The 23,740-nt window shown below is 42.0% G+C and overlaps 1 protein-coding gene across 11 annotated transcripts in view; it reads left to right on the forward strand.

The window, feature by feature from the left end:
* The first annotated feature begins 2,835 nt into the window (after positions 1–2,835).
* The window catches only part of LOC122778456 (rho guanine nucleotide exchange factor 9), a 45,226-nt gene continuing 24,321 nt past the window's right edge, over positions 2,836–23,740 (forward strand). For 2 of the 11 annotated variants that reach the window (XM_044040373.1, XM_044040377.1), the window contains exons 1-5: positions 2,837–3,113; positions 4,718–6,403; positions 7,453–7,791; positions 8,555–8,681; positions 8,768–8,877. In XM_044040373.1, the coding sequence (XP_043896308.1) occupies positions 4,796–6,403; positions 7,453–7,791; positions 8,555–8,681; positions 8,768–8,877 (2,184 nt within the window). In that variant the 5' untranslated portion in view covers positions 2,837–3,113; positions 4,718–4,795. Of the gene's footprint in view, positions 3,114–4,717; positions 6,404–7,452; positions 7,792–8,554; positions 8,682–8,767; positions 8,878–22,688; positions 23,380–23,740 lie in introns of those variants that run through there. The other 9 variants (XM_044040375.1, XM_044040374.1, XM_044040376.1 and 6 more) reach the window with 9 other exon arrangements.

Here is a 23,740-nt window from a genome sequence, read left to right on the forward strand (position 1 = left end):
CGTGTGTGTGTGTGTCAGTGTAAGTCTGTGACGCAGCCCAAACTGGCTGATTATCCCAAACTGATTGGTTATCCTTAACTAATTGTATTTATGAGCCACTGTGAACCGTGTGTGTGTGTGTGTGTGTGTGTGTGTGTGTGTGTGTGTGTGTGTGTGTGTGTGTGTGTGTATGTATGTGTGGTGCCATGTGCAGCCAGGTCAGGGAAGTATGCAGGTCAGTGCTGAGGGAATGCCAGGAATGTCAGTGTAATTCAAACTCTTCTACCACCATAGAGGGCAACTATACTACCTGGGCATATTTTATACCACATGTGAGCAAAAATGTGTGTGTGTGTGTGTGTGTCAGTGTTCCAGGTTACTTTGAGTGTATACAAAGCCGTAGTGTACACACAATGTGTGGACATTGACACGCTGCAAAAGTGTTACAGCCTCAATGGCCCCCACACCTGCACTGAAAATGAAATCTGACTGAAATCCCAGCTGTTCTCACACTAGTTACACCTCCTGTGTTCAGTTCCCAGGCTTTAGTAAGCCTTTCATTTGATATCACAACATATCTTCACTCCCCTTCCCTCCCTCTATCCCTCCCTGTCTGGCCGGCTTTTTCACGGCAGTCTGTTTTCACTCAGAGGCTTTTTGACAAAGACTGGTGAAATAATTACAGCTGGGCCTAAACACGGTGTGTGTTTGTCTCCAGTAATCTCCACCAAGCCCACGATGGGGACTGTGTCATAGGAAGAGGAGGAAGAGGTCGATTGTTCCGTAAACGAGAAGCCAATGACATCATTTCAATGAGCTCTGTTCAGGGTGTTCAACACCATTTTACAACAGTAAAATAGAAACAAAATAAACCAGCTGTAATGTACACAGCTCTCCAAACTTATCATTTCAGACACATAGGCCCAGCTGGATGAGAGTCTATAAATCTCTCTCCCTCTATTCACCACTCCATTTCTCTTTTCCTCTCATTCATGCTCTCTGTCTGGATGAACTTATTATGTAAAGATAAGAGGCGAATTTTGTGTCTGAATAAAAACCAGATCTGAGCGAAAATATTTGGACCGTTTGAGCCAGGATGTCTTTTGTGACGGGGGAGGACAGCAGGAAGACTGCTTGGGGTTGTGAGGAAGTGACTGAGTGAGGGAAGGGAGGGAAGAAATGAGGGAAGGGAAGTGAAGGAGAGTAACAAACAGCAAGTCAACACAAAATGTGTGCCGTAAAAATGAAAAAAAACACACACACAAGGGGGCAAACAACAAACAAACAAACAGACAAATAAAGATGAAAGTATGTGTATATGTACATGAATAAAAAACAAATGCTCCATTAGAAGAAAAGGCGTTGATAATAGTGACAGTTGTGGATGAGTTACGGGGAAGTGTAACATGTACGTCACTATTAGTGCGACTACTACCACCCCAGCCTCAAGTGTTTAATGCCGCTACATGAAGAGGGCCACGGAGAGGAGAGTGACTCCGGCAAGCAAGGGAAGCATGGACACATAGAGATATTTACATACAGTCAGACAGACTTCCTGGCATTGTCAGCCTGAGAGCGTTGATGTCAGATCCACTCCTTCCTGCGCAAGAGGGAGAACGCCATGAGATGACAATGGGCCCCAAAACAGGACAAAGAGGAAATGTTTAAATTTAGGCCCCTTCTTCCACCATCTCCTTTTTCACGGCGATGGAACTCTGTAGCTGTTTAGTTTTTGTGAATTCCTTCAGTCCCCCCCTCCTCGAGCTCCCTCTCCCCATTGTGTCATTTCAATAGAAGGATTTTCACATTCAACGCAAATCCCAAAGGAGGATCAGTTAGTGAGACCAGAGTTCAGTCAATCACTTGTTTTCACTGATGTTCCCTTAGAAATCATCAAGTGCCTTCGTACAAATACAACCAGCTAAAAGTATTCTATAATAGCTCTGTGTAATGGTTTGACTATTTATAAAATGAAGAAAAATAGGATTAGGAGCTAACTTATCCAACTTGGCCTTTGTCATCAAAAGACACACTTTATGTGTGTGTGGGCTTGTATCAGTTGCCTCTTTAGGACCTTTTCTGGCATAAACAATGACCTTCTCAGGACCAGTAGTCCTCATGAAGACCTGGTCCTAATGAGGCAGAACCTAATTTCTGAGAAACATGTTAGAAATATTTTAATTGCGATCAGCTTATGATTAGGGTTAGATATTATTGTGTTATCTGTGTGTGTGTGTGTGTGTGTGTATACATGTCTTCATTGGGCTGCAAGACTAAATCAGGTTCAAATCCAACATTTTGAGGACATATGACATTGTGAGGACATTTGAGACGGTCTCCGCAACTTCAAAGGAATGTGTGCAGGTCAAAATTGCAGTTCACTTCAGTGACAGTCTTCAAACAGACACTTGTTGTTGTTTTGCAGTCGGCAGAACACAAACAATAAACAACCGGCATAGGACACACATACAACACAACCAAACTTGACTCAAAACAATCTCAATCAAATTTCAAGTTAAAACGAGCTGTCATTTATGTGGTAATGGAAAAGTGCAATACAATCAATAAAAAAGTGCAATCAGGACAAACAAAATGTGCAAAGTGGTAGCATTGATTGCACAGGGGACAAAGGAACATTTATATCTTTAAGTTTTGACTCTGGGGAGTTTGTATCTCTGTGTATTTTACTGGAGTCCATGACAGTCTGAATTAGAGTTAGGGTAAGGCAGGATAAGGCATTTACTTAAGGGGCTAAACTAGAGAATACATGTGTCTATAAATGTCCTCACAGGTATAGAGAGGCAAGTGTGTGTGTGTGTGTGTGTGTGTGTGTTGCTGTCTGCGTGAGAGCTTTATCACAAATCGGAGTGTCGGCGTCTGCAGCAGCTTTACAGGGCAATAGTTCACTGTGACTCGGGGAGTTTCTCTCAGTGTGATCGGAGCTCACCGAGTTTACGAGCTGAGAAGCACACACATGTGATCCAGCGAGGAGTCACCGTGTCCACAGCAGCCGCTCAGCTCCACACTGACGTAGGGATGTGAGTGAAAACCCGCTGAAGGACACTGGACAAGTCTGTGTGTCCACCGTGGAGGACGGCTGCGGTCCCGCTTAACCGGGAGAACTTTCCCCTGAGGTGAGTTCACAGCACAGTCGGCGAGATACGAGCTGTTGTTGTTTAGTTTATGCTTTCTTTTATTTGATTTGTTCTCAGACAACTTGAAAGGTAAGTTTCCGGAGTTCCTGGATTTGAAAGAGTAACTTTACACGGCAGCGTGTTCATTTTCTCTCCACTGTCATTTTATAAGCGTCAAAAAAACGCAAGACTAACGTTAGAAAAAAACACTTGTATTAATTAAATTCATGAATATTACAGCTATGCTACAGCTATGACGATTAATGTTAATGACGCCATTTTTTTTTTAATGCGCCCAGCCCTTGATGAAGTTACTCATCAGTCACAGCTAACGTTGCATTCAACTAAGTGTCAGATAGAGTTGGCTTTTTGTGACAGTGTGTATTAATAACATATTTAGCCATTTATACTTCATGTGCCTTCAAATCACCAAAAATAAGCTTTATTTTAGAGTTTAAAAAAAGCACATTGTTATTAGAGTAAGTGGAGCAGCTGATAGTCAAGTGTCATTATTAAAGAGATTAAAACCGAGCTTATGTAATGACTCTCACTTAATATCCATCCATCATTAAAAACACTTATGCATTAAATTATGACAGTCTATGATAAGGCCATCTTAATCGACACACATCCTCAATGTTGATGAATGCTGAAGGCGCCAAATTACACAAGATGCTGCCATACACATTAAAGCGATTATGAAATTGGGGGGGGTGGGGGTTAATTAAATTGTGGTATAGTGTAAGCACTTGCCCAGCATCTTCATCCTCAGAGGGTGCTTATCTTCGTTATGATGATGTCACAGCCGGAGCGGGCCTGAAATAACCAGACATTTCTCTGTAGTGAGTGTTTCCATGACAACACAGCCTGCTGGTTTAAATGGTGGAAGGGGGATTGTGTCTCAAATAATTACTATGGATAATGTGGACTAAACATGGGGATGGGGGTGTATTGGGTGTTTGTAACTGTTGGACCGTAGTGTGAAAGCCATGACGGAGCATCACAAAATGACAGCTCTAATGTCTCCACTGTGTTTTATGTTGTGAGTAACTACTTAAATCATCCACAATTGAACACTTGACCTCTTGTGATAAATCATAGCTGGAAGAGACCGTCCTCTCAGGATATTCAACCTACTACAGTCTGCATTTATGTCCTCTAGACCTAAAAGGTACAATGTATAGGATTTAGCAACATCTCTTGGTGAAGTTGGAGGTTGCAGCGCACACAAATCTCAAAAAAGAGATTTAATGTTTTGGCAAATGAACATAATTTCACCTAAATGTTACACACTGGGCCTTTAATGAGCAAGTTCTCATAATACACTGTAAGCATTATATTCAATGTAGGGCCAGGTGATTTTACTGAAAATGTTATCAGTATAAACAGTACTCACATTGAAAGATGAAGAAACCAATTAATTGTGGTTTTACGCGTCTTTAAGGACTTAAAACAACAAATATTTATACAGAGTGACAAAACATTAATTAGCAATTACGTAGTGTGTTCAAGGTGTGTTTGCACTACATTGTGATCAGTTGTTATTATTGTCCAGCCCTTTAATGTCAAAATCACAAATACAACTGTTGTTTTGTTTTCCACAGGTGTTCAAGAGCAAGTGAGAGAGGCCCAAGACACAATGTCTGTCGGAGCTGATAGCTGACACTGTAGAATGAGAGAGGATGGAACAGAAAGAAAATCCTGCCCCTGAGAGCAACAACCCTAATGGGTTTGTCAACCGAGTGTTTAATGTTTCTCTGGACGTGGCGAATGAGAGCAGCAGTGTTTATATTCAGGACCCTGGGCCTGGGCCTGCAGAGGGGCAGGGAGGGACCCAGGCTGCCTCTTCTCAGTCCGCTGTCATGGACAGACAGGAGGTCAACCGGAGGCCCCGGGCATCAGGGGGCATCTGGAAGATCTTGAACCGAAAAAGAGCTGCATCAGAGCTGGAGAGGCGTCCCCACTCCATGATCCTGCCTGGGGAAGCTTCCATCCCTAAACTCTCATTTGCTGACAAAGTCCGCTCCTTCAAGAAACTTAAATCCCCCTCTGTGTTTAAAGGCAGGACAGGAAAGTTGTCCACAGCAAAGTTCAGCAACTCGCTGGTGGACGAGGACTCTTTCTGTCCTGACATTGGAACTCCACAGCAGCCCAGCAGGGGCACACTTCGACACCGTGGCAAGAGACATTCGTATGCTGGCTATACAGCAGAGTTTGACTGCTCCTTCGAAGACATTGACCTCTCAGCGCCTATTGATGGCAATCAGCAAACTGTACCAGGAGAAGTTGTGGTTCAGAATGGTTGTAAACCATCTGAAAGAGTTTCCTATACTAAAAGAAGCCACAATAATTCAACCAACTGTAACAAAACCGCAGGGGGCTGTGAAGAGCCCAGCATTAAAGGTAGCCCGCATATGCCGCAGGGGAGAGGAAGACGGCAGAAAGATGTTTGGAGTTACCTGAGGAGGATTTCTCTTTTGGGGAAAGCCAATCCTGTTTACTCAGAGAGGAGCTTTGACTCTGAGCTCCCCTCTCTGGACAAAACCATCGACTCAGACTATGGATCTGTAGACTTCGAGAGTGTCAGAGACTTTCAACCTCCGCCCCCAAAACACACTGATGCCAAGGGGCACTTTGGTGGTCTGTTCAAGTTTTTCAACAATGTAGCAGAGACAGCCAGAAAATGGCGGACAACATCCCGTTCTTTCTCTCCTCCAGAGGAAGAGATGACTCCAGTGAACCACCCACGGGCTCCACAGCTCACAGTGGACAACATTCACAGTCTGTCCCTGACACTTCATAATGAAGGACTTCAAGTAACCCAGCCTAGCCCATCATCACCGGTGAACACTAACTCCTCACACTCCAATAGCTTAGACAGTGATGCTACAGTGCCTGGGACAGGTGGCCGATCCCCTAAAGTGGTCCTGAGAGGCTTTAGGACCTGCCCGAAATCTCAAGCTGTCAACGGCATCCAGAGCTCTGAGGGTATAGGCAAATATATAGACAAAGAGACAAACCACACGTCCACAGCCATCGTAGAGAATCATATCCACCAGTCAGGGTCAAACACAGAACCTCAAAAAGAAGCAGAGGTTGAAGGGGATCCATTACACTGTCTCTGTCAAGAGGAAAAGGTAGAGGGACAGACAGGAAATGAGCAGGATTCCAAGGATGCTCCACCTGACTCCCACCACATACAGGAAGTGAATGCCCAATCACAACAAGGTGATAAAGAGAGCACAACCAATAGCGTACTAGCATCAGATTCCACAGAGGAAATATTTAAGGTAAGTGAACTTCAAAATTAAAATGAGCTGCATTCATTAAGAGCCAGTGAATTTTAATAATAAACACAATTGTTAAAGAATTCAGTTATTTATATTGTTTGTAAGAGATTGCCTGTAGCACATTCATGTTTAATTTACCTCATATTCATGCCATTACCACGTTCCATTGCAGGCTTTTTCAACATCATTAACATGGCTAGAGGCATGCATCATGTAATTACTGCATAAAAGCTCAAAATATCATTCTTGTCATTTATGTAACTGTTTAACCATCATCCTCCTTGCACTTCTTTACAATCATCGGTTCAAACAAGAAATTAAATTGTTCCAAAGCTGTTACTCATGATTTCAGTCCAAGGTGTGGTTGAATAGCTGTTAGGGAGAAACAAACATGCCAGCCAGAGAGGACATGAAAGGGGAATGTGCTCTGCAGCTCTGCAGTCCTGTTGCCCCATCTGTTGGAGGGAAGAGGAAATAGTCAGTAATTACACTGGGCAGCATCACACTAGAGGAGTTTGTCCTTTCCTGCTTAGCCAGCCTTGTGTAGCATGCAAGGAAACCCTATTTCCCACCGAGCTGGCCATGTGTGGCTGCACTAGCCCTAGAGCTCGCTGACGTCTGAGCTTCATGACAGCACCCTTCCCTTCTCACTCCAGTGGAGGCATTAGTCATCATCCTTCTAGTCACACCAACGAGTCAGGACATGTTTTCCCTATCTCCTAATGACAAAATGAGATATGACATCTCAGCACTCAGCACGCTTTCATAGGGGATTATTATGCAAGGATGAATCTGTGTTTTGGGGAAAGTGTTAATGTGCAGGCCTGCAATAATTTAAGAGACGTGGCGGCACCTGGAAAATCCTGTTTTTACAAATGAAATCTGCCGGTCTGTTGTATTTCTTTTCAAAAATCTTCCCTCAAATTTAACTGCCATGAAGACTTTGACTCAATATATTTTTAGTGGCATTCCTCCCAATTTCTTACACAATAAATGCATTGTTGCACCTTTATCTTGGCCAAACCGCTGAGTGTCTGTGCCAATCACAGCTGTGTGAGCAGATTGCCAGCCAGACCGGCTGCAGTGTAAGACAGCAAGGCTCAGCCTTGCCCCACTCGAGCACAGAGAGGACGTCTGTACATCACAGGCCCCTGCGCCCTCGCCCTCGCCCGGCTTCAGTTGCGCTGGACCAGTGGAGACCCAACCCAGACCGAGATCTCTACAACCACTACAGTGAGGTTGGCTCACTGTGTCGGCGGAGACGCAGGCCTGCTCCCACCATGCAACATTCTCTCGGGCACAGATGGATGGCTGCTTGCTCCAGGCCGTGCTCTGTCATAGAGACCAGTGTTACTAGGGAGACGCAATCCGTGGAGATGGACCACAGAGTAAGATGCTAACTAACAAATACTGGTATTCATGCATCACTGAAAGTAAATGCACAAACATTCGCATAAAAACGATTAGCAGTGTCATAAATATCCACATTTGCGTTAATACTAGCCAAATGTATGTACTGTACATATGCAGTAGATATATTTATGTATCACATCCTTTAAAGAAGGAAAGTACGGAGTTATTAATAGTATAAATACAACCTGGGCTTATAATGAATCAAACACACAACATGGACTTATTTGGACACAATAACTCTGTATTTATACACTGCTCACTGTTAGCAGCAACAATGCATGCATGCTCTGCCCCATTTACAGAGGCCTGTATTTCTGGATCTGGACACTGCTTTTCCATCAGCTCACCTCCCCCTCTCCCTCTCTTTTTTCTTCCCCTCTCTTACACTCTTTCTTTGTGGCTCCCTCACTCTCAGTCTTTCTCTGTGGCCAATTTTCTGCCTCATCGCACCCATAAGCTCTACCTCTCATTGCCCTAACTCAGAGTCAGTTCATTTTAACCTGAGAGGCCGCCTGGTTGGCATGATGTATATAGTCTCTCATGGTTTGCTGCGGGGCATGCACGCCGACCACTGCACCAGAACTGACTTGATAGATGTGAAATACTTTAATTCACTGTCGTCAAGAAAAGCAAGTGTGTGCATTTGAACGTGTGTGTGTGTTTGTCTGAGTGTTAGTGTTTGCATTCAAGTACCTGTAAACAAAATAGAAGATGTCCTAACTACTCAGTACCCTCCAGGCCTTGTCCCGTCCCCCGGGTGTGTCACCATTAGAGCCCCCACTTAGGGCATCTCTCCAGCGATGCAGCTCTCTGCCGCTTTCCCCCAGTACTCTCACCGCCTTGGCACTGCTCCTGCCTCAGTCAGGTACCATTGCATATTTTTTTTTTTTACATCAATATGCAGATTTTGTTATTGAAAGGTGTTAAATTGTTTTCCCGCCCGTCCACCAGTAGACATGGGTCAGTCAGCATCGTCGGTGCGACTGCGTTCTGGAGGTGCGGGTAGCTGCAGGAGGAGGAGGCTGCTGAGACCTGGTTCGGAACCACTGCAGGTCAACATTGTGAGTTACGCAAACACACACACACACTCATACACATACCGAGTACATAGCTAGTGCACATAAAGTGTACATGTTACGGAGATGTTAGAGCACTGGTCTGGGTTCCATTCAGATGACAAAGGCATTGATTCATAAAGATGGATGCAAGGTGCTGTCTTGCAGTGGTCTTGGGGCATTACTCATCCTGACTGGGACACCTAACATTTCAGATATTTCATAATCAGACAATAACACATATATCTGGTGAGTGAGTGTAACAGGTCTGTGTCATTAGTGTAAAATTAGCCACAGAGTACGTTGGAGTAATACTTACTACTCAGGAAGTGAAACCAGGCATTTCAGAATTATTGCTTTGATGTGTAAGTGGCCTCCGGGGATTCTAGTGGAAGGAGATGCCGAGTTTTTCTGAAACATCCTGATGGGGTAGTGAACATTTCTGGGCCCGTGTCCAACATCTATTGCTACAAAACAGCACTGCATAGTGCTTGAACACTGTTTACATTGTTATTTGATCACACTAAAGTGAGTTGTATCCTCTCTGCCTTTTTGTGTTTGAGTAAAGAGCAACACGCCATCATTAATACTTGTAATATCCTTAGACAGTTTATTACCCCCAAATAATACAGAATTAATTATCTAAGAAGCACAATGCATAGTGTTGTATGGAACTCGTATTTTCTTCAAAAGACTGAGTGTTTAGAAGGAGACCATTTCCAACATTTGAAGCATTTTTGTACAATAAGTAGTTGATTTTCATGAAAGCGATGCTGTCGGCTAAGCTGTTGAATTATGAGCTCGGAGCTTTTATTTGTAATTTAGTAAACGGTGTCTTTTAAGAGGTGGTACTACAACATTTAGGCTGTGATTATCATTTTTTTCCCTTGCTGGTCTAAATAGTGTTTGTGAGCCACCGCACATTGTTGCCATGACACTCTCTGGCTCCTGTTCATCTTCTTGCTTCTATCTTTAGGCAGCCTTTTTAAGTGTGAGCTAAATAGAGAAAGTGTGTGGGTGAGAGAGAGAAAAGGGGGTGGGAGAGAAACGGAGAGATGCTCTGTGTGTGCACTTTTGTGTCACGGCCCTCCCCTGGGGTAGAGAGCGTGGACACTGGAAATGTCTCGAGAGTGTTTGAATGGTGAGGGGAGTTCATTTGTAGCGGGCTCAGATGGGGGATTTATGACTGCACCTTGAACATGGAAGTATGATGTATTTGTTTACTACATATGTACAGTACAATATGACATGACACGGGCACGTCATCGGGCGAAGCTTCCACATGCACTCCACTGTGTGTTGCTGTCCTGTGGTAAGTTGTGCCTTGTTTATTTGGTGTGGTCCTCATGTCAGAGTCAAATCTGCTGTTTTGAGATGGAGCAGCGTATGGTAGGATGTAGGATGGTAGGATGTGTACTGGAGCCTGGAGGCCGCGGGCAGAGAGAAGGCATTCTCACTGCAGTGGATTAACTGCTAATGCTGACGCCTCTCTTCTTCCTTTCATTTAAATGGATTTCTCTCCCTGTCACTGCCCTCTCCTTCTCCTCTCCTTCTCTTGTCTTCTCTTCTCTTGTCTTGTCTTGTCTTGTCTTCTCTTGTCTTCTCTTGCCTTCTCTTCTCTTCTCTTCTCTTCTCTTCTCTTCTCTTCTCTTCTCTTCTCTTCTCTCCTCCTCTCCTCTCCTCTCCTTGTGGCCTTTAATAATTCCTATGCAGATGAGAGGACAGTTTTGCTGTGTGTTGCTAATGCTGTGCCTGAAGCTCTGACTTGTCAACTTGTCAGAGAGGTGGGGACTGTCTTGTTAAATGTTTCATGCAGCTTAAGAGTTTCAACGGAAATCTTGTATGATTAAGTTTTGGGCCAACTTGGGTCTGTATGGTCATGATCACCTTATGCAATGATATCTATTTATTAACAATGCACGAGTTAGCAGGCAGCAGCCGGTTGGGGAACTAGTAGGGCAGTAATGAAAAAGGACAAAGTAGTGTTGATTACACTCTTTCACACTTCCTTTAATCACATACACACACTCTGCACATGCTTCTCTGATGTGTTCAGAATTCATCTGTCAGGGTGTAAATGTGTACAAGCCTTTTCAAAAATAACCGTATGTATGTGCAGTTTGCACTCTGAGCCACAGGTGACCTAGAATTCTTCATCGGTGTTTATTACACTGCCAAGATACAGGCACATATCTGCTGTGACTTCCTGCAGCCACCAGCTAATGCTGTTTTGAAGGATGCGCTGGCCTCTGATGAATAGTAGTGCCTGACTGAGTCTGAGCAGGTGGTTGTGTCACAGCTTCCCTAGGCTGTTTTTTTCCCCCTCAAAGAATGGGTTTCTGCCTGTCAGGTGTGCGTGTGTTGTTGTTGTTAAAGGTGGCAGTGTTGTATGCAAAGGCGTGTGACTCCATGCTTGTATTGTGAGTGTTTTTGTGTGTTAGGAAGAGAGACAGAGGGGCTCGGGGCCTTTTCTCTTACATAACTGTTGAGAGGGTTTCCTTCTCTGCCTACAAAAGCCATTTCCACTTTTACTTCAGATGGCTGCATACATGCTCACTAAAGGAACAGTGCTCTGTGTTAACGCTCTCACTCACCGGTGTGTCCTGTTTTACTGTATTATGCTCTGTGGTTTGTCAGATCGTGCATGCCTGTGCATGTATTGTGTTTGTGCTGTCTGGGAGTTGCATTCTTTTTCATACCTCATCAGATGCCAGTATTTCTATTCTTCCACCATCACTCCAAGCATGTGCAGGTAGTGGGTAAATTATTGTGAACAGTTTGTGTCACAACATGCAGCGATTTTTGTTATGAAACTTATTTCGGGCCCAACGCTCTCCAGCGCTCGTTGTATCCAGCATCAGTGGTATAATTTGTGGTCGTTTTCCCAGGCTGCTTGGATAATTTCACCCACAATCATTAGTTTCCGCTGTTTGTGAAAAACACTTAAATTTCATGACTCGCTGACAGATTTATATTTGGGATGAGGAATTTGTCTGGCCTTAAGTCAACACATAAGAAAGTCAGCTTGTTGTCGGTAACATGATGAGCCAACATGAGCCTGTGGGAATCATTGCCTGAAAGAATAAGCCCCACAGTCTCAAATGTGTTGCCGTTTTCTTCCACAGCAAGATTTTAATGCGTTATGTGCACTAATAACTAGAATTTGGTATTTCCCAACACTATTATTACCGATTACTCAATACCTATCTACAGTACAGTCCACTGTATAGCAGAGATTGTTTATCCCAAGCTCTTCAACTTCAAATAAACTATACAAACAAATAAACCAATAAACAGATAAAATAAAGTGGGTAATTAAACGGTGGGAGCTGGTATCTTACTTACATCACCTGAGCAAAAGATATATCACATTTACAGACACCACAGATATCTATGCATTAAAACATTTATGCTCTGATCTCTTTGTTGTGAGTCTAAATAAAAATCTAGACTCACTGTTGTTTACACTGTTAACATATTAATGATGTCTGTCTATACAACTATTCAGACCTAATTATTAGAGGTTTTTATGTTGCTGCTTTGTCAACACAAGGCCTAATTGCTTTTAATTGTTTTCTTGCAGATCATGTGTGCTTTGTCTAGGTTCCTTGTGTTAACTAAACCATCAATATACCCTAATCATGTGCTATTTCAACGCATAATCTAATTTGTTAAAGAAAAAACAACCAACTTGCATATGCAGCAACATTTGCATCACACCAAAAACAGATCAGCCACAGCTTTATAACTGGTAACTGAGTTAAATATATTGGTTGATCAGTTTAATGTTTCATTCTTTATTATCATTTATCGTCATATCAGTTCTTGAGCAAAAGTGTTTTATTCACCAAAACTCATAGAAATATTGATGGTAATAGTGTATTGCATGTACTGCAGTTACAATAAAAACACCTCTTACATGAGTTATGCAAGAGATACATGTAGGATTTAACAGCGTCTATTGGTGAAGTTGCGTGTTGCAGCTGAATCTCCTCTCACCTTTTCGTTCCAAGCATGTCGGGGAACCTATGGAAGCTTTCAGTTGTCTGAAAAAAGATCTTTTCCATTAGGAACATGGTGGATGTAAATATAAACATATATAAACAGGTGATTTCACACTCAAACGCAGACTAGAGGTGGGAATCACAGTGTACCTCATGATACGATACGTGATACATGGCCCACGATACCAATAACATCACGGTACAACGATTCTGTGATAATCAATATGTGAAGAAAACAATACGTCTGTGAAAAGTCAAAAATGCAGGATTTCTCTTTTTATTTTATAACATAGAGAACAAAGTGCATAAAGTCTATGTGTTGAACGTGGATGGAGCGTCTGTTAATAAGTAACTAGTCAGTTAGTCAGTAACTTTACTTTACTTTAGAGCGCCTTCATTTATTAATTGAAATATCGATATTTTCCCTTGCATATTGATTATCGTATTGCACAAGGAATGACGATATTTTGACCCACCCCTAACACAGAGGATAATTATTTATATTCAATTTCTTTTTTATTTCAAATACGAATATTTTCACCCAAATCTTACACACTGGACCTTGACTCTTCCTTGTGTAACTGCTGTGATGTAAGTGATATTAATTTAATATTTGTACAATAGAATACATCGCTCCTGTCCTGGTCACTGCTCTAAAAAAATGAGACAGAAGCCAACTGCCCATACAGTGGTCTGCTAGTTAGAATGTATCCTGCAGGCCTCTGTGATTTTTCTGGCAGCTGCCACTTCTTGTGTACATTATTTAGCTTCACTTTCTGCCTCTGACCTCCCCGGGTCCCTGCTATACCACACGCAGTGTCTGAGAAAACCCTCCATTACATACTCCTATTATGTAACCACCTCACTCCTTGCGCTTCTTCGTCATTCCCGCACTCCACTGGCTTCTCTTTCTTTCAACTTTTCTACTCCCTGCTGTTTTTCCTTTCCTTATGCACCACACCCACGACCCATCCATCTCTGCAGCCATGTGAAAACACCTGCCTCCTGTGGCCTGTTGTGTGTGTTTGTGTGTATGAGTACAGGAGTATGCAACGTCCTGTGTGCATCACTGCCTGTGTGCAGTCGTATGTTTTAGATAACAAGCGTATTAGTGAGTGTTTTACAGGCCAGCAGTGTATCAGGTGGAGTCTCTGGTGGGAGGTATTGACCTATCAACAAAAAGAGAGATGCTGAGGAACACAGAATGCCAAATAAGCCCGCACCCAAATTTCGTTCACTGCAGAGTTTTGCATTTCAATCCACTGCACTGCTTTTGAACTCTCGTGGTGTGGCAGCATTGAGAATGTGAAATCGTTTTAGCTCAGAGGACAGGTGGAGCTGTAGAGTTTTGTTCCCACACCTCGCTTCATAGTGAGTTATACATCCATTACATACTGTACAATAGGCATGACAGCTGATTAGAGTGGGTGAGTGGGCTTTATATTGCCAACCACAGTTACAGTAAAAAATCCCACAGAGGCTTAGTGCAGATATTCAACAAACGTTGCATGTAAATGAGGCAGCAAGAGATCATAGGATGGTGAGGCTCTGCTGCTCTTACCTCCCAGTGTTTTGGGCCGCAGGTGGCTGACAGTGCTCTGATGAATGGTGACACTAGTGAGAACACTCAGTACACTCACAACCAGCACAGGAGAAGTACAGTAAAGCTGTGCTGGCTGCGGCAACCAACCAAATCCTAGCAGAGGTGATTTCGTTTTATCCTTAACCCCACTGCTGGGCTCTCACATGACCAATTTGAAGGCTTTGTTTAAGTACACATTGGCACCGATGTCGAACAGAAACATGAATAAATAACAGCCTGTTTTTCAGCAGTGTTCTTTAATGCTTCCATTTTGTTACACTCTGAAAAGCCCAGTTTCTTCTTAAGGGAGCTTGTTATAGAGTCTACAGTTTCCTCACTTTGGGGTGTATATACATATACCCCCCAAACTATACATAACGATTATTTTCATAATTGATTAATCTGTTGATTATTTTCTCGATTAATCGTTTGGTCCATAAAATATCACAAAAACCCTGAAAAATGTTGATCGGTGTTCGTCAAACCTGGAAATGATGATGTTCTCAAATGTCGTATTTTGCCCACAAACCAAAATGATTCACTTTTAATGATTTCTTTGTTATCCAGAGCAAAGAAATGAAGAAAATACTAATCATAAAATCTAATCTGATAATGTAATAGCACATTTCTTTTAATGATTTTGCAACATTTGGGAAATAACTGAATTGTCTTTCATGCCAAACATTTGATAAGACAATTGATCCAAGTCTAATTTTCAGAAATGTCAGAAATATATGAAGTTACTGCTAGTTATCAGTCAACTGAACATCACCTTGTGTACAGTTACTTTTAAACACGTTTACACAGGAGTGTTTATGCTCAGACACATCTGATGTGATTATTTAAATGACTGCAACATTGACACACACCATAGCTGGTAATAGATCATTTTAACGTTTTAGATTTTTAGTTTTGTAACATGATTATGAAAAGTTCACAGTGCAGTCAGTTGTCTGTGCAAACGCGTCATTACAAATGGATATGCTAGTGCATATCCAGCCAAAAGTTCATTTTTGACCACTTGAGTTCAGTTATTTGTGTAATGGTCAAGAACAGTCATTTGGCCAAGTCATAGGATCATCATCATCAGTGTACTGAGCCTAAAAAGAGTTAGTGCACAGACTAAATTAGTAAAATTGTAACCATAGTGAAACCATAACGCTGCACTTCTCTTTTAGTTTTCACCATTAGCACTGTTGGGCATCGTTAAAGAAAACATGAAGTGTCAGCAATCACTGAGAGTTGTATTCACTTTTATTTTAAGTAGAAGTGTTTTTGTATGGTACACTTTAAGCCATTGATGCTGCAGTTTAGAATACAGTTCTCAAAGCATGATAATAAAGGACAACTTTCTGTCACAGAAGTGAGGAAAGCAGGAGAGACATAGTTTATCTTCATATTTTATCTTTTGCAAACGTGTAACCAAGAGTTCAAAACTTCTGGCAGTGTTACCAGAGCGACTTTGAGTGATACGTTTTCCTGTTGCAGCATCATGATGTTATGCTGTCAGACTAGAAAACTGACATAAAGAACACACAGTCCTTTCACTGGTTTATCATGGTATAATAATTTATTGTCACTGTTCCCATAGTAATGTCGCTCATGACTGGCATCTCTCCTGTGGGTGTTTGATTTAGGAATGTTGAGATTTCCCTTCCTCCAGCCTACTTGGCATGATGTTCCTCCTCTGTCTCATCTATCTTACTCTATTTTTTCAAATTGACCCACTGACTTGCCTTTACACTGACAACCATATTGAGCTGAACGAATAAACAGCTGATGTGTGAACAATGGTGACAAAGCTGCGTTCAGGAAAAGTCCAGCGATTTATTTTTAGGGTTCTTTGTGGCTGGAAGGCCTGGCAGGAAGCAGGAAGTCAGTGTGGTTGTTGTGGGGACGGGAGGGGAACAAAAGAAATGCAACAGACTAGAAGGGAAATGGGTGTGGTGGGTTTTGCCTTCCATTAGCCAAATACCTACTGACCACAAACCTAATTTGCAGTGTAGTTATTCAAGGAAAGACTTTGGCTAATGCCGAATAATGCAGAATGACGACTGACCTCAGGGCCCCAGTACGTAAACATTAAAGGGTACGATCAGTGTTCTTTTGAAACAGACATTCATTATACACTACATCATGGATAACACGTGTAATTTAATTTTACGTGTATTTTTACACTTCTGTCAAAATACAAGACATTAAAATAGAGAGGTTTAGGATTCCACTTTTGTTTACACTTAAAAAGAGCTACTTTCAAAGTATAGTTTATACAGATTAAGGTGCATATAGCTTGAATCTTTAGAGCGAGAGATACAGAGATACATAATTTTGTACACATTTTAGTCTTAAATCTTTCTTGCAACTGTTTGCCAGAGCACCTCCATTTACAGTATCACTCAATTAGTCACATAACACAACTAGACATAAATACCGCACAGCAAAGACAGAGAAATACTTTCACCAAATTTGATTTATGTTTTATTGCGATTTTGCGAAGTTGGACTGAATCACAAAGATGTGTTTCAGTCTGATCCTATTATATCACGGGACCCTGAATCTAAAGTTTGATGGTAATGGTTTATATTCAGAATCATTAACGTGATTAGGATTGCGGACAGTGTTTGTGTTGGTATGGTCAGCTGACTTATAATCTTTGAGCAGCATTTTAATTGATGCAACCGTTTAGTAGTTAGAGCAGTCGACAGATTATTGTACAGTGGTGGGCTGACAATATCAAATAAAGTATTTTTTTTAATTATTTTTATTATTATTTTTATTTTTTTAATTATTTTTTTAATAATCAAATTAATGTGTGTCTGAACGTGTCTGAATTCAATTACCTTTTCAGTATGTTATGATTATATTTCCAGAAAGAATATGGTTATTTTTTGTGAAGCTGAGCTGGATTTTCCTGGATGTCATTAAACGCATCATAGCTCCGTGGACCTGCTCTAGTAGTATTGCTGGCCTTTCGTTGAAGCTGCAATTTCCTATTTGGTTATAACTTTGACTGACGTGTGTCGTCAGCCAATCAAAATGTGATGTCATAGTGACAGAACGCCCCAGGCCCAGCGATGTGTCTGGTGCTAGGCCCCGCTGTTGTCGTCAACGACGTTTGAACCTTTGGCGGTTTTTGAAGTAAGTTATGATCACTGCATTAACACCACCGATCCATCATGTTTCTGATCTCCTTCGTGTGCACTTTTCACGGCGATCGTTTGGAGAAACGAAGGAAATTATATCAAGAGGAAGACCTGCACCGAAGAGGTACATGATTTCCGGTAGTTGGAGTGTTAATGATACATTTATAACATTTTTTAGAAGTGGTGAGGACAAAACTGTTGATCATAAATAGTGCCGGGGACGTGTTCCCCATGTAGCTGACGCCTTTTTGTGTCATATAGTGGCTTGTGAAATTGCGGTTGCTGAGTGACATAATGGAAGATGTGGTGGTAATGATGCAGTAGCCTATGGATGTGTAGTGGTGTGCATGTGCGCTATGGTTGTTGTAGATCATAGTGAATATAGTGCATAATAGTGTGTTTTGTATGTGGGTGTGTTTGTGCATGTTTTTTTGTTTTTTTTACTGAAGGCCCTGACTGAAACCCCACGGTACGCTACTGCTATTGTACCATGTAATATGACAATATTGGAAAATGCTTATAGCCACAAACCAAAGAAACAGTGGTTGTGTTTTTCTTCTTGACCCAAATGATTTAAGAGGAAATTCCGCTGATCACTTAATTGACATCCCAAGGAAAAGACAGAATAAACTTAAATTCCACAACTGGAGTCATCTACCTGCCTGCAGTCACATATGCAGCCTGTCATAACCATAAATGATCTTAACTTTGCAGTGACAATCATTGTATCACGTTATCCACATGACTGGGCTCTAAACTTTACTCAATTGGCCATGCTTTTGAGTTACATGACAGATTTGATAAAGATAAAAAGCAGCTTCAGATGTACATCCCTTTACCAGGCAAAGAGCTATATTTGGCAACATCCGCAGACATCCGAAACCGCGAGATATTAGAAACGTGCGCATTTCTGCCAGCCAATGAGCAAAGATCACAGAAAGCGATATTGTGAAATATGAGCGAAGGCCTGCGACACTTGAAACTTCAGTGCAGTTTTGGAAGGGAAAAGGTACGCTCTTCTCCTGCATCTATGGTAATATCTCAAAAACTAATGATGATGAGCAGGGAAACAGTGTTCTATAATGTTCTAAAATAATATTCCTTTCACTTTATTTGTATGTCAGACGGGCAAGGAACCATATATGATACCTTTTCAAAAAAACAACTGAAAAATCTAACCCAAGGAAAAAAAGTCTTGTTAAATCCTCTAATAACACTCGAGAGTTTAAATATTTTATTGTCAATTAATTCAATGAGTGCCCTGTAAGGGACGTAAAGTGGACATGAAATGTCTTCTGTCAATAATTTCCTGGCAGACAGTTTGTGTCAGGCTGCGGGTAAAGGTGGTGTTCAGTCATGTTAAGCAGTTGCCAACTGATCTGTTCAGTTCAACATGGACTAAAAATAGAAGCATTTGTAGAAAGCTAAAGAGCAAAAACCTGGGGTTCTCTTATGGTTGTCAGTGTTGAAATGATGGATGATGCCAACGCTTCCGATAATGTTGTAACGTTCATGAGTGGATCTCACCCTGAGGTACAAACTGGGAAATGTTTCGGGTAATTAGAGCTGGCCTTTTGGCAGCATTGTCTCTGCCTTGTTCGAGGAAGGTGCTGAGGATGTGTTTTCTACTCCCATCAGTTTGTAGCATTCACTGACAGGATATTGAAACACACTCAAAGCCTGGAAAGAGTCCAGTTTGATGACATTAGATCGGCCTTTGCTGTTTGCAGATGAACTTCTCCCTTGGGCTTAATTGGACCATGGTTTCTGGATTTGTTCTCTCTTGTCCCAATCAAGAGGAGAGTGAGCAGCTGCGGCAAGGGTTTGGGGTGATTTTTACAAGAGGGGGTGAAGGGGGAGATTGTGTGATTGTGACTGTGGTGTTGTGGTTGCAGCAGGAGAATAACCACTGAGACAGGTTTGGCAGTTTTGGTGACCGTAGATCAACATTTGAGGTGGACTCACATTTTGTGGATGTGGTTATTTTCTGTTTCTGCCACAACTCATGAATTTACACACTTAAAAAATACACACTTATTCATTTTATTCAAAATGATATTATATTGTAAACATATGAATTGCTTCTAACATGTATGAGTTACAGCTTTTAATTTGAAAAGAAAGAACAATCAGTGGTAGAGGAGAAACTGCAGCCTTTTGCAATTTGCTAATTACATTGTGCAAAATGCAATGTTGATTTGAAAACCATTTATTGTTCAGCCCTTCTGGATACTATTGGAGGAAGTCATGTTAATTAGCTGCATCTGTCCTTGTTGGACACATAATTCACATATAGTAAGACTAATTAAACATGTAGTCCTTTGCCGGCGGGAGATTTTCTACTATATATTCCCCCTCTCTCTCTCTCTCTCTCTCTCTCTCTCTTCTGTATATGTATGAGTATATTAGCATTGGTGTCTGTGCAGATTTAGACTTTCAGATGTGACCTTTGTTGTCTAAATGTCAGGGAGATTGTAGAGGGAGCCCACAGAGGTAAGGCAGGCTTATATAATCTGCTCACTCCACTTTTCATACATGCACACACACACACATGCAAACACACAAGCACAAAGCACGGAGAGGTTGTTTGAGGATGGTTGTCATATTGCAGCTGTGATAGCTCTCTGTAACTCACTGAAATCCGGGCTTTCAAGCCCTTGCTTTTATCTGCATGTACGTATGTGCAGAAAGTGCCCGGGAAATTATTTATGGTGTTAAAAATACTGATATATAGTGCATTCCTTTGGTGTTATTCTTTAAAAACTTATTCTGAGATCTTAGTGATTCATGCCAGAGCTCCCAGCTGAATGTGAAGACATTGTGGTTTTGTAGAGGGTGTGTGTGTGTGTGTGTGTGTGGGTTTGGGAGTGTGGGGACTAAACTGAATTAATTCTCCTGCATGTATTGATTCATGATCACGTCGTGTTCTTTTTCATAATGTGCCAACAACAGGAGGCGCAGACAACAGGAGAAGCCCATGATGCACTCGTGTGCAATACAATGAAAGGTAGCTCTGACCTGCTTATGGCTTGTATACGTGATTTTAACAGCACGTTCAGGGTGCATACAAGTGTCCAAACAGCTGAAGCTCAATCCACTAAGTCACTATATGTTAGTCATACTTGGCCAGATTTCTGCCACTTCTGAGCTAACCATACAAACTGCAGCTACAGTTTCAGTTCACGTTCGGTGGAAATATGACAGTTTGGGAAATTTTGAGCATTCAAGACTTTGATTCTCTGTCTGGATTACTGTTAAAATCTGCTGTCATAATTGTGACTTCAGATGACCAGAATATTCACAACCACCAGCAACTACAGCACAATGTATCGTCATTGCAATATCAACATAATACGACTAAGTGTCTTCATTAATGAATTAGTTGTTTTGTCCATAAAATGTCGGAAGATATTGAAAAATGTTGATCTTGTTTCCCAAACCTCGAAATGTCGTCCAAACCAAAATGATTCAGTTGTCGTGATTTGTTCTTTGGAGCAAAAGAACCAGAAAATATTCACTTTGAAGAGGCTAAATAAATCAGAGAGCTTGTTTTCATCATTAAAACAAAAACACTCAGACCGATTAATTGATTATCAAAGTAGTTGGATGATGAATTTAGTAATAATTAATAATTAGATGAACTATTGATATGCCTATTACAGAAGATACATACATGTGGCAAAAAGGCTTGAAATGGAATAAATGTAGATTGTTCCTTGTGCTAGTTTTGTTTGGATGAGAATTTGGCTATTGAACATGGAGGCACACGTTTTGTTTCTGTTTATGTATCTTTCTGGTTCCATGGCCTCACACACATAAACAGACATCATTTTACCCACAGCTTTACTCATGATATCATAAATCCATGTTTTTGTGCATGCGTGTGTTACTGCTTCAGAACGCACTTTTAAACAGGTCATTAGAATGTATCCTGCACCAGATCCTAGTCTTGTTATAATATACACATTGAACAGGCGTTCAAGTAAAGCAGAGCTGTGGCGAGTTTCACACATCAGCATCAGTTTACAAGACTCAGGGACAAATATCCAGCCTCGAAAAAAACAGTTGTAAGTGTTTTCTAGCTTTTGCAGGACAAGCTTTTCTCTCTAGTCTGATGAAATCATCAGAACAAAGGACAAGTTGTGTGTGTAGTGTGTCTTTCATGATAAAAACTGAGTTTTGTGTAAATGTAGGATCTAACATTTTAGGAGAGTGACCTGCCAACCCCCTGATTTGTGAATTAAGCACATGGTTAGTATCACATCTTTCTAATCCATGCTGTTGGAATTTGGTCGAGGGCTCCCTGTAATAAAATGTATTTTCTGACAAATGCAATAATTCCCTCTGCCAGGGAGGTTAGGTTTTTGGCAGCCTTTGTCTTTCTGGGCGCACCATAGGACAGATTTGGATTACATTTTCTGAGGATGTAGGTGAAGGTCCAAGGAGGAAACTATTAGATTTTTGACAGTGATCTGGACAAGGAGGATTTTATTTTATTATTTTTAAAAAACAACTGTTAACAATGCAAGATGTTGGAGTGCACGGACACTGTGGGAAACTGTGGAAACTGTGGTCTTGGGCTGCTTGTATTGAATTTATTTTGCCAAGGAGGATATTGGCACAACTAAAAAAAGCAAAGGAAAGATTTAGATTTAATTTTATGGAGATGCTTTTTAAGTATATTGACACTGTGGTCTTGTCTGCTTTCTCTAGTTTTGTTTGGGGCTGTCTAAGACAAATATATGGACCGTAGGGAGACTGTAAGTGTAAATTTGGTTGATTATCAGTTCAGCTCTACTGTATCAGATTGATGAGTGGCCACACACTGGCACAAACGCCTGACATTAAGCCAATAAAATTACAGGAGGGTGATCCCTCGGAGGAATGAGCGTCCATTACTCGGACATTTATTCTCCTTTATCACGGGCCTGTTAATGATAAATAATAAATCACCAGTGCTCTGTGATATTTTTAGACGGGGTGGGAGATGAATGAGGTTATGATTCTGGCCTCTGTGGTTGATGTAGTCAGCGAGGGGCTGGCTGTAACCCCTCCCCCGACTGTAGGTGATGGCTGATGCCGGTGTTGTCTTGCAGTGTAGGGCTGATCATCAGTATTAATAGAGGACCGCCTCTCAGCTGTACGTGGTCCCCACTCAGCGGAAGGCAGCTCGGCAGCTGCGACCAGCCTGCGCACAGCCTCCCTCTTGTTTGCTTAGAGAATCTATCGGCGCGAGTGTCGGTGGGTTTAGGGGAGGAAGAGGCGAAACACCGGCAGGTGTTTACGAGCGCGGAGACGTTGCGGTGCAGACTGATGACGATGATGATGGTGAGGATGATGCATCTCTTCCCGTGCCTTTATGAATCACACCGTGTAGTGTAAGAAGAGACGTAGGGGGCATCTTTTTTTTTTTTCTCTCACCCATTTTCTTGCCTGTAATGGTGGATTTCTTGGTCGCTTTGAGGCTGCGTGTCTAGACGGGGGGAGCTGAATAGCGCCCGTCACTGAGAGCGCACCGCATCCCAGCATCGGCCCGCAGCGCTGCGCCATGGCCTTGGATGTCCAGACTTGCGCGGTGTTTACGGTGATCGCGATTCTGGTGCTTGTGAACGTGCTGTTGATGTTCATCCTCGGTACTCGTTAATGGATCTGCGCTTGGGCCCCGGTTCGCAGCGCACCACTCTTTCACACTGGAGAGGAGAGAAAGGCGGTGCGCGTTGGTCGAGAGCGGGGACACCCGGCGCTCCATCACGGCTACGCGTTGAAATGAATGACGTTGGTACAACATAATGTATTTCTGTTACCCTCCTCTCTCTCCCTCCCCCAGTCCCTCGTTATATGTCTTGTGTCCTCTCTCCGTTTGTGATAGCTAGTGTTGTCTGGTGGTGGTCATAGTTGTGCGGATACAGATCTGTGATGCTCTTACCTCCTTTTTCTGTGATGACTGGAAATTCATAAAAATGTCCCCCGCACACTCCCCCAAGTCGCTCTCCCTCTCTCCATGTTATTTATTCTGTAATAATTATTAGTTTTAAGTGGAAACCAAAATCTGATTGTCTGTTTAGTTGTTTTAATTAAGCACACACACACACATGCTACTGCTGCGTCAGGACTTGTTTTTCCATTGTATTCCATTGTAG

Source organism: Solea senegalensis, linkage group LG12 (genome assembly GCF_019176455.1).
Source record: "Solea senegalensis isolate Sse05_10M linkage group LG12, IFAPA_SoseM_1, whole genome shotgun sequence".
Taxonomy (NCBI): Eukaryota; Metazoa; Chordata; class Actinopteri; order Pleuronectiformes; family Soleidae; genus Solea; species Solea senegalensis.